At 33.3% G+C, this 11,832-nt stretch overlaps 1 protein-coding gene across 1 annotated transcript; it reads left to right on the top strand.

The window, feature by feature from the left end:
• The first annotated feature begins 3,387 nt into the window (after nucleotides 1-3,387).
• Nucleotides 3,388-11,343, top strand: LOC114387337 (ISWI chromatin-remodeling complex ATPase CHR11). Its single transcript, XM_028347504.1, has 25 exons — nucleotides 3,388-3,694; nucleotides 3,984-4,112; nucleotides 4,202-4,308; nucleotides 4,675-4,778; nucleotides 5,342-5,439; nucleotides 5,619-5,798; nucleotides 5,894-6,115; nucleotides 6,832-6,966; nucleotides 7,056-7,338; nucleotides 7,436-7,509; nucleotides 7,647-7,867; nucleotides 7,956-8,043; nucleotides 8,139-8,232; nucleotides 8,320-8,508; nucleotides 8,622-8,653; nucleotides 8,781-8,857; nucleotides 8,957-9,046; nucleotides 9,138-9,207; nucleotides 9,322-9,376; nucleotides 9,462-9,520; nucleotides 9,599-9,764; nucleotides 10,133-10,311; nucleotides 10,407-10,622; nucleotides 10,707-10,805; nucleotides 10,897-11,343. The coding sequence occupies exons 1-25, from the start codon at nucleotides 3,461-3,463 to the stop codon at nucleotides 10,912-10,914; spliced, it is 3,219 nt and encodes a 1,072-aa protein (XP_028203305.1). The 5' UTR covers nucleotides 3,388-3,460; the 3' UTR covers nucleotides 10,915-11,343.
• The last annotated feature ends 489 nt before the right edge of the window (nucleotides 11,344-11,832 follow it).

Below are 11,832 nucleotides of genomic sequence, written 5' to 3'. Positions count from 1 at the left end.
AGAACTCTTGAATTGTGAGAGAAAATCAAATCAAGAAACTCAACTATACAATTCTTTGGAGGGTCTAAGAATGATGGTAGTGACAACAACATAGTTTGGATGAAGAAGATATTACAAGAGTATTAGTGAATTTTGACATAAAGGGCTGAAAGGGGTCTTGATGAGAGGATTGAGTGGGTGTAATCTCATTGGAGGAGAACATGAAAAAGAGGAAGGAAAAAGGAAAAAAGATGATAAGCATGTTAAATTTTCTCTAAAAAAACAAATATTACATAGGTTCTAATTCGTCTAAATCTAATTCCAAGTAAAAAATTTACACAATATAATTTTGCAAGACGAAATACAAACACAAAAATTATAGTAAAAACAAAATTTAAATATTTTATAAGGAACTGAATTTAAATATTTTAGAAGGAAAAAAACATATTTCAACTTCTATAATATAATTTTGTTTATTCACGTTTAATAAGTTGCTCACAATTCATTAATAGAGTTTGTTTTGATAATTCTGATAATTATTTAATTTCTTAGAGATTTTTCTATCTATTCCTTATTTATTTTAGTGGATAAAATTTAAAAATATTCGGTTAATATCTGGTATTTAAATAATTTTTTATTAGATGTTGTATTAAAACATGTTTTATTATATTTACTTAATATCTTAATTCGTTTTTTATTTTAAAAAATAGCTGCAATTTTATCCTTCTTTTTGTTTTTTAAAATATTTTGAAACAAATTATAAATACTTTAAATTTAAATAATACACATGGGGGTATATTCGTGAATACATAAATTTATAATTGGTGGTGGGAATTAGTTTGACTCTCACTATTTTTTATTTCTTAATTATTAATGTTAATTATGATTAATATATATATATAAATATATTATTCACTTGTCCCTCTCTGGTAACTTAAAAAAAATAATCATATTATTCATTTATATTTTGATTTCCTTGGGCCATTAAAACCGTCGAGCAATTGGACGAGATCGTTCAAAATTTTGAATTTATTTTTTAAAAAATCCAATCAATTGTTAATACAAAAACTTTTTTTTTGTTCCCATTTATAATGATTGAATCAAGCCATAAGCATATATAACTTATATTGGGTCCATTTTGGTTGTTAGTTTTAAGCTTTGGATTTTAAAAAATTGATTTTTAATTTTATAATTTTGTTTCCATTTTTTGTGGTTTTTATTTTTTCAATTTTAAATTCAAACTAAACTATTATTTGTTACTTCATAATTCAAGCTCATTTGATGATACATGCCATTGTATGATAATCACAATAATAAGGGGGTGAAATTCAAAAATAGGAATAACAACATTACAATGACATTAATAACAATAACCATAATTATGAAAAATTTTATAATTATTATATTGTTGTTATTGTCTTGATGATTATGATTTAATAATAATAACAATATGATATTAATAATTATTGTGATCACAATTATGACCTACAAATTGACTTTATTTTTATTTTCTTTACATATTAAAATGCATATTTCAACCGTTGTACAATGTTTGTCAAGACATTTTCATTGTTTCACACAAACATTTGATATAAATTTACCAAAAACAATTCTTAAAAAAATGGTACATCCTTGGTACAAATGTTGTTTTCCACCCTAGCTAATTCATATAACTCTCTAGCTTTGTGCCATTTCTTGAGTTGAAATTAACATCACAAAACTTCATCCAAGCTAATATTTGCATACGATGCAATGATTACTTCATTTGCATGATACATATCAACTTCGAATGTGAAGTTAATTTTAAAAATAAATATTCAAGAATATGTAAAAAAATTATGGTGTATAAAAAATGTTACTGAGAGTAAAATTCATATTAATAATTATAAAATTAAAAAATAGTCTTTACTTAAGATTTGAAAAAAATGACTCAGATTGACAGGTTGAATGGAATCAAAGACAAGATCGAGTTGAGTTGGTTATTAAATTGATAATTCAAATGTTGAATGTTTGGTAATTGGTATCTTTAATCACTCTTGGTGATAATCTTTATTGTGTAATAATTAAATTTATAATTGTAAATTATTCTACAAAATCTTCTTAATTATTAAATAAAAATCATTGAGCAATTTAAAAAATTTGAAGACATTGAATACATTTAATTTTTACTTAATACTTTTTGTTTAAAATATTATAAATGTTTGTAATAAAATTTATACCATTACTGAATGAAATCTCACTACTATTTTTTTAATCAGTCAACAGTCAAACTCGGCAACTCCCGCTATTATGGGCCCTTCTATCCTTGACCCAAATTGAAACTTTCCTACAAATATTGTTATTTCCACTTCTTTATATGTAAAGTTCACATCCCATTTTATTTTGTAGAAATAAATTTCCTATTTTGCCCTCCATCTTCTCACGCCAACTTCCCCTTCCTATTTATTTATCTCACCTTAATCCCACTACACACACTTCCACACATCGTTCTCCTTTCTTTTCCTCTATCGTTATCCTTCAATGTTGATAGTTGTGTTCGTTAACTTTGCATAACACAACTCATGCTGCCACACCTCGCTTTAGCACATTTGTCTCATGGTAAGTCATATTCTTCTTTTCCCTGTTTTTTCCCATTGTTGCTAATCACATGAAAACATGTTTTCATTGTGGCATATACACATCAAAAACATGTGTTTTGTTTTGTTATGTTTTAAACAAATAAAACAAAAAATACGTTTTCATTGTGAATTGTAAAATCCACCCTGCAATCAAACAAATACATGCCTCTGTTGTGTATTATGAACAATGGAAATATATTTATGTTTAAGATTTTTTTGCATAAAAGATAGGTTTTATTGCACTTTTTATTCCAAAAGTTTTACAATGTTTACGAATTTTGTGCCTTAATTTACAAAACATTAGAATTTTCCCCCCATTTATAAAAACTGACACAATTGAAAAAAAAGACACAATATTTTCTTAATTGTGTTAGTTTAAAGGAAAAATTGTCACAAAATGTCTTAATTGTGGTGATTTTTTTATGTGGATGGAAAATTTGTGATGTTTTGCAAATCAGGAGGCAAATTTCATGAAAAATAAGTTTGGGGGAAAAAATTTAAGACATTATAAAATTTTGGCGATAAAAAGTACAATTAATAACCAAAAAAAATTAAACTAAAGAAAGGATTTGAATTATGATTGTGATTGTGAGAATAATAATAACAAATCTCCCTTTGCTACTCTTTTTCTTATCAGGCTTCATAATTTGGGCCTAAGGCACAGCTGTCCATTGAAGACAGGCCCTGAGCGGCAAAATGCATTTCCACATCAATGGCGGGAAATCCCCATTTCCATTTGGCGTCGTAACCTGGCTTAATCCAACGGCTACAAACACAGCAACCACCTACTTTTTCCTCAAACTTAGAATCCTCTTTCAATTTCTCTCTGGACCAAACCCTCGAATAGTTCGATTTCAAAATCCATGGCGAGACCTTCCAAGCTACACTCATCTTCCGACGAAGCGCTCTCCAATGCTTCGAGTTCCTCCGATGAAGAGGAGCAAGTCAACGAGCAGATCAACGAAGAGGAAGACGAGGAGGAGCTCGAGGCGGTGGCGCGCCCTGCCAGTTCTGCTGACGACGACGACGAAGTCGCCGGCGACAATCCGCCGGACTCCGATGAAGATCCAGCCGCCGATGACGCTGACGATGACCAGGTCAAAGTCTCCTCTCAGTCTTACAATATTGTTCGTACTTCGTTACTCGATTTTGTTCTAGGGTTTATACTTTACTGCTTCTTTGCTCATGCTTGAGTTGCTATCGAGATTCGAGACTGTTATTCTGTATTTGAAGTTGTGTTTACTTGCCTTGTGTGTCCGTGAAAATGCGGTGTATGCTGAAGAGAGAGAGTGTGAGAAGCAACGTGCTCGCGAATTAACTTGTTTTTGTTTGGCTCGCGAATTTAAGGGGAAACCTAAAGCCTAAGCGTTTGTTGTTTGACTATAGGATGGGGATAATGTTGATCCCGAAATTAGCAAGCGAGAGAAGGCGAGATTAAAAGAAATGCAGAAAATGAAGAAACAGAAGATTCAGGAGATACTGGATGTACAGAATGCGGCCATTGACGCTGACATGGTACGTTTAGTTCTGTGACAATTCAACTTCTTTTTGTATTATAGTGTATTGATATGATCGCTAAGTAAATGAACCGACAACTAATGCAGAACAATAGAGGGAAGGGGCGTCTGAAGTATCTCTTGCAGCAGACTGAGCTGTTTGCTCATTTTGCAAAAGGGGATCAATCTTCGTCTCAGAAGAAGTCAAGGGGAAGGTATATTCCTAAAATTTATGTGAATTACCCCATGTCCATGTCAATTTGTCTCCTCTTTTTCCTTTGTTCTTGCTCTGAATTTTATTGCATTTGGCGTCTAGATGACATTATAAGTTATACCTTCAAAAGTTTAAAGTTCTTTAAAAGGGTGCATATAAATTCTTATATGCTAGGTGGCCAAGGAAATCATAGAGATAAACTAGCATCAACTAATCTAAAAATTGATACATTTGTCTTTTATGTTAACATCATAGCAGAGCTACTGGTGGTTCTCTGAGTCTGATTTCAGAAGAGCACTAAAGAGACAACACTGACTTTTTGCTGCATAAAGGAACTTATCCTAACATTTTATGTTTATGCATTAAGGGGTCGCCATGCATCCAATTTCACCGAGGAAGAAGAAGATGAAGAATACCTAAAAGGAGAAGAAGATGGTCTAGCAAACACACGTCTGGTGACACAACCATCATGTAAGTGTTCTTTCTTTCTATGCATGTGCTTTTTTTCATGGATTTGAAGGCTCTATTTTAAGCATCTCACATTGTGCAGTTGTACCACAAACTCTTCCCTTTTTGTATTCAATATGCCAATGTATTATATATTATAGGGCTGGCATATTTGCTTTATTTGACATAACATGCTTTGTTTGACTTCTATAGGCTATATATGTGTATACACATCATAATGCTGGATAAGGATGCATTAATTGAATAAACTTATAGAGAAGATATGCAGTACATTATACTTTTATTCTGTTATTCTGGTGGTAGACACCCTCTATTCTGGTTTCTGGATTTCTCATTGGGCTACATGTGTTATAGACACGCATCATGGAATCTTTTTCTTGTGCACCCTTCCTGCTAGATGCTTTCTTTGTTGTTGTTGACATCTGATGGATTACTCTTAAATCAACATTTTTTTTTGGAGGGGGGTTGTATTGTCTAACAAATACGTGGATCTATTCATTTATAGTATTTTTGATTTTTTTTTCTTGTGTCTTGAATGCTCATTGCTTGTTTTTTATTCATTACAGGTATCCAAGGGAAAATGAGGGATTACCAGCTGGCTGGACTAAACTGGCTCATACGATTGTATGAGAATGGAATAAATGGAATTCTGGCTGATGAAATGGTAGGTGTTTGGTGGGCTTGCAGTTGTGTCTAATTGAATTAACTGCATGTAAATGCAAGTTGCTTTGTCATGTGTAATTTGATAGACTGAGGTGATTTAGTTATCCCACTAATAGGGGTAAGGCTTAGATGTTGATAAGTTGGTTTAGATAAGTAATGACAAATAGATGTGATTTGCAGGGGCTTGGTAAAACATTGCAAACTATATCCTTATTAGGTTATTTGCACGAGTTCCGAGGAATCAAAGGTCCTCATATGGTGGTTGCTCCAAAATCTACTCTTGGAAATTGGATGAATGAGATTCGGCGCTTTTGTCCTGTTCTTCGTGCAATCAAGTTTCTTGGCAACCCCGATGAAAGGGTAAGACCATCTTTACTGAGTTGAATTATTGTGGCAAAGGTTACAGTTGATGCTTAATTTGAACTGTTTTTCCTAATGGTTTTGACTTGCTACAGAGACATATCAGAGATGAATTGTTGGTTGCCGGGAAGTTTGATGTTTGTGTCACAAGTTTTGAAATGGCAATCAAGGAGAAGTCTGCTTTGCGTCGATTTAGTTGGCGCTACATAATTATTGATGAAGCTCATCGAATCAAGAATGAGAATTCCTTGCTGTCCAAAACAATGAGGCTCTACAGTACAAACTACCGTCTCCTTATTACTGGCACGCCACTTCAGGTATGACTTGTTGTATTATCCATAATGATGTAGTCACCTGAAGAATGGTTTTTTCTTATCTTTAATTTGTTTAATTTATTGGTCCATACTAATAAACATGGAGGTGGTGTGGTGCCAATTTTCTCAATTTAATTGAAATTAGTGTGATCTCATCTGTATTCTATACTAATCTCAGTGAATTTTGAAATAAAGAAACTGCTAGTAGTGATGGAGGGTTGGGCTATGTGAGTGTATACTCTGTAAGTTAACTTAACTTACAGAGTATACACTCACTGGCTGCATTGTTTAAATTCTAAATTTGTCATACTATTATGATCCTCCTTAGTTGTAGTAGTGCTGGAGGGGAGTGAATAGCATCAGTTTTGGAAATTGCTATTTGAGTAAGGAAAAAAAAAATTAAAATATAATTAGCTATTCTTCTGGGGAACCTTTACTATGTGGTATGTAGCAACATTTCATTAGAGGTGATGCATTAGGCATTATGTTTTTCTGATAAGATTTTTCTTAAACAGTCAATTAAGATTGAATAAATGATTCATAGCTTGGTTAAAACTTAATATTGTTCTTTGGTGTTGTTGGTTTTCAACTGTCTAGCAGCTTAAATTTCTTAATTATATGCTTTTCTACCTTGTTTTGAAATCTTAATTATTTTTTTTGTTTGTTTGTATGCATCCTCAAATATTTACTAGTGTCTATTATCACTTTTATTGGCACAGAATAACCTTCATGAACTCTGGTCTCTTCTCAACTTTCTTCTGCCCGAAATTTTTAGTTCTGCTGAAACTTTTGATGAATGGTTTCAAATCTCTGGTGAAAATGATCAACAGGAGGTTGTTCAACAATTACACAAGGTAAATTACAGAACCTTCTTTTGATTGTTGGAAGTCCTTGATGTTAATCTGGCACATAATTGTCATTTTCATTTTCTATGTATATCAAGGTCCTCCGACCATTTCTCCTTCGAAGGTTGAAGTCAGATGTTGAGAAAGGATTGCCACCAAAAAAGGAAACTATTCTTAAAGTAGGCATGTCCCAAATGCAGAAACAGTATTATAGAGCCCTACTTCAGAAGGATCTTGAGGTTGTAAACGCTGGTGGTGAACGGAAGCGCCTCCTGAACATAGCTATGCAACTCCGCAAATGTTGTAATCATCCATATCTTTTCCAAGGTGCTGAACCTGGTCCTCCCTTCACTACAGGAGATCATCTTATTGAAAACGCTGGTAAACTCTACATACATTAAGAGATACTGCGGACATTCTTTTTAGGTTGATGAATAAAATCTGAGATTATTTCATGTTGTAAAAATATTGTTTCCAGGTAAAATGGTTCTTTTGGATAAGTTACTTCCTAAATTGAAAGAGCGCGATTCTAGGGTCCTTATATTTTCACAGGTCAGTTCTGTCAGAATGTGATTCTTGTCGCTGATGATTGTGAATGCCTTATATTTTGCAACCTGTTTTTGTTTGCTCTCATTTATTTCTGCCTTTTGAATTTTCTTCTGTACCTAATTTGTGGCTTTTCTCCCCAGATGACTAGGCTGCTAGACATACTCGAAGATTATTTAATGTTTCGTGGATATCAATATTGTCGCATTGATGGAAATACTGGTGGGGATGATCGAGATGCTTCCATTGATGCTTTCAACAAACCAGGAAGTGAGAAATTTGTCTTCTTGTTATCAACTCGTGCTGGAGGTCTTGGTATTAATCTTGCTACTGCTGATGTTGTCATTCTGTACGATAGTGACTGGTCAGTATTTCAAGTAGTTATGGACTCAGCCATCTGATTTATATCTGTACCAAAATTATTTTGTTGATGGTTGGTGCTTTTACAACAGGAACCCACAAGTTGACTTGCAGGCTCAGGATCGTGCTCATAGGATTGGTCAAAAGAAAGAAGTTCAAGTTTTCCGATTTTGTACTGAGGTTTGCAATTTTAAACTTTATTTTAATTTCCAATTCATTGTTCACTCTGTGTGTGTTAGTATCTCATCTCGTCATTGTAATTTGTAATGGTACAGTATACAATAGAAGAGAAAGTCATTGAAAGGGCCTACAAAAAGCTTGCACTTGATGCTCTGGTGATTCAGCAAGGGCGATTGGCTGAGCAGAAGAGTAGGAATTCAATGAATAACTTTTCTTGTTTCTTTGCTGAAAGTTGTGTGGATTGTCTAATATGGTTCCATTGGCTTTTATGTGCAGCGGTAAATAAAGATGAATTGCTTCAAATGGTTAGATTTGGGGCTGAAATGGTTTTCAGTTCCAAGGATAGTACAATTACAGATGAAGATATTGATAGAATTATTGCTAAAGGAGAGGAGGCAACTGCTGAGCTAGATGCCAAGATGAAGAAATTTACTGAAGATGCCATCAAATTTAAGATGGATGACAGTATGTGCCTATAATTCTAGCTTTAAAAACAATATTGGCATGATCTTTACAAGTTTTATGCTTTCTTCTGTCTGTAGTTTATAGTTACTAATACTGGTGCTTTCTTTTTGTAGCTGCCGAGTTATATGATTTTGATGATGAGAAGGTAAACATGACACATTGTTTTATCTTTGGCAACTTTTTGTATTGCTTTGTATCAACCCTACTCTCCTCCTTTCCCTTGTTATCTATTTAACTGACATTGGCATATCAATTTCCCTTTTTAAATAAAGGATGAAAGCAGATTTGATATAAAAAAAATTGTGAGTGAGAACTGGATTGAACCACCCAAAAGGGAGCGGAAGCGCAAGTAAGCGTTGCCCTTTACATTTTATGCATCCATATTGATTTGGTATTTTGCTTTTATGACAAGATGATGGTTTTCTTTTTCTGGGGTTCTTGCTCATAGTTACTCAGAGTCTGAATACTTCAAGCAAACAATGCGCCAAGGTGGTCCTACCAAACCAAAAGAGCCCCGTATTCCTAGGATGCCCCAGTTGTAAGCTTCTACACTTGATTTTTCTTCTTAACAGTTAGCATAGTACCTCCGTTATTTACTTACTGATATTTTTTTGTTCTTTGACCTCCAGGCATGATTTCCAATTTTTCAACACACAAAGGTTGAGTGAGCTGTATGAAAAGGAAGTACGCTATCTCATGGTAGGTGTAAGCAAAAAAGAATTTGCTACAGTTCATGTTTTTAGCTTTTTAGATTTAGCTTTAGCTCAACAAATTGGTATATTGTTTGGTGCTTATTATTTTATAAAATTGCAGCAAACACACCAGAGGAATCAGATAAAGGATTCAATAGATGTTGATGAACCAGAAGGTATGTGGGTACTCTCCAGACTAGTACTTTGACTCCTCCTTTCTACATGTATGTTAATTTTAATTGTGATGAAATGAATGTTTAGAGGTGGGAGATCCATTGACAGCTGAAGAGTTGGAAGAAAAGGAGCGCTTGCTAGAAGAGGTAAACATTTTTCCCCTTTTTTTGCAAACTAGGCTTTCACATGGACCCTTTTTTATTTTTATTATTTGGTTAATATAGGGATTTTCTTCATGGAGCCGGAGGGATTTTAATACTTTCATTAGGGCCTGCGAAAAATATGGCCGAAATGATATACAAAGTATTGCTTCTGAGATGGAAGGAAAAACCGAGGAGGAAGTTGAAAGATATGCAAAGGTCTTTAAAGAAAGATACAAGGAATTAAATGGTATGTTACAGTTACAGTTACAGCCAATTCTTCTATGGATTTTGTTGATTATTTAAGTGTGGAAGAAAAATACTTAGCCAAATCCAAATGAATGTTTATATCTGCTAGTTTGTAGTAGTCTTTTGGCAAAAATCATTTTGCTTAACCAGCAACTTGAGTGATTCATATTTTGATTTGGACTTATTCTGTGCTGTGTTGAGTTAAAATGCAGCACATTTCTGTATTGATTCTTTTTATCGTGCATGTGTGTAGGTGTTCATATTCACCTAGTGGGATAAGGCTTTGTTATTAACTTTTTTTGGAAATTACTTTCTGTTTAGAATGTCAAGGTTCTGCCTAATTTGTGCATTTTGAATCATTGTCTGCAGATTATGACAGAATTATTAAAAACATTGAAAGGGGGGAGGCAAGAATTTCTCGGAAAGATGAGATCATGAAAGCTATTGGAAAGAAGTTGGACCGCTACAAGAATCCGTGGCTAGAGTTGAAGATACAGTATGGGCAAAACAAAGGGAAGTTGTACAATGAAGAATGTGACAGATTCATGGTACAAATTTTATGTCTTTCAATTTTTTTTTTCTTTCTAGGTCTAGCTCCATCATCCTTCTATCGGTTTCTAAAAAAATTGCTATAAATTTACAGATATGCATGGTGCACAAACTTGGCTATGGGAACTGGGATGAGTTAAAGGCAGCATTTCGAACATCACCCTTGTTTCGATTTGATTGGTTTGTCAAATCTCGCACCACTCAAGAACTGGCTAGGAGGTGTGACACCCTCATTCGACTGGTAGAAAAGGAAAACCAAGAATATGATGAGAGGGAGAGACAAGCTCGCAAAGAGAAGAAACTTGCCAAAGTTAGTTTCTCGTCATATTGTGTGTTAATAGTATAGAATTTGAATATGAATTTTTCTCATACTCAAGTTTAACTAATATTTCAGAGCATGACCCCATCGAAGCGTGCTTTGGCAAGACAGACAGAGAGTCCATCTTCTTTGAAGAAGCGCAAGCAGTTAACCATGGACGATTATGCAAGCACGGTATGCACACTTACTAAATGTGTTATATTCCTTGTTGATTACATAGTTTCTTGCTGCGTTTTTATTAAAGCAGTTCATGCTATTGTGGCAGGGGAAGAGAAGAAAATAATGAACATATGCTCTATATTGCGTAGGATAAGTAAGGGGTTGTTGGGTTTTAAAGTCCTTGGTGATTTGGATGTGGCCCAGACTTGGCAATTGATGGCCAGGCTTGCCTTCCAAAAGCCGTGCTAGTTTGCTAACAACCTCTAACTTGTGTAGGCTCCAAATATCTGTTGTATGGCTAGTTAGAGAATATCAAGTAGAAATGGGTTGTTGTATTGTAAGTATGTATATCTACAAAACAAATCCTTAGATTTGAACGACTAGTTCAATGAAATATATGTAGTTCTAACTTAATGCTATTTTGAAGTAGACATGCATTAAGCTAACGTTTGGAAATTCCGGTTGGCCATTGAATTCGCAAGTGGAAAGCTTCAATTTGATGCCAAAATGATGTTTTCTACTTTTATGAAATTATATGATTATACAATTAAAATTCTAGAGAGAAATAGAGATATGAATATTACAATGACATTATGGGACAAGTGATATATGAACGAAAATAATTGGTTTCGTTCGCTGCCAAAAAAGTTGTTGAAAATGTAGTTGATAAACAAGCATCAATATGATTGAAATCAACTTATCAAAACAATTAATTTTTCAAGGACGAGGGTATTAATTTATATTTCTATGAAAGTCCTGAAGCATTTAATTTACTAATGCATTATATTAAAATTAATTTATTACAAAATAATTTTAAATCATTTTTTCAGTATCATAAATACAATATTTTCTAGATTCTTCATTCATTGTGTAAATACATTCAACAATATTTTTCATATCTACATTATGGGAGATTTACGTTTTAGATGGAAATATAATCGTTTTTATGTATTAGAAGATAATTTTTCAACATGATATTTCTTATAGACATGTATATTTTTTATTTCTGTACGTTAATATTTTTTAAAAAATTTTGGTTCAT

This window comes from Glycine soja, chromosome 15 (assembly GCF_004193775.1).
Source record: "Glycine soja cultivar W05 chromosome 15, ASM419377v2, whole genome shotgun sequence".
Classification (NCBI taxonomy): Eukaryota; Viridiplantae; Streptophyta; class Magnoliopsida; order Fabales; family Fabaceae; genus Glycine; species Glycine soja.
This window is presented reverse-complemented; position numbering and strand designations above follow the sequence as displayed.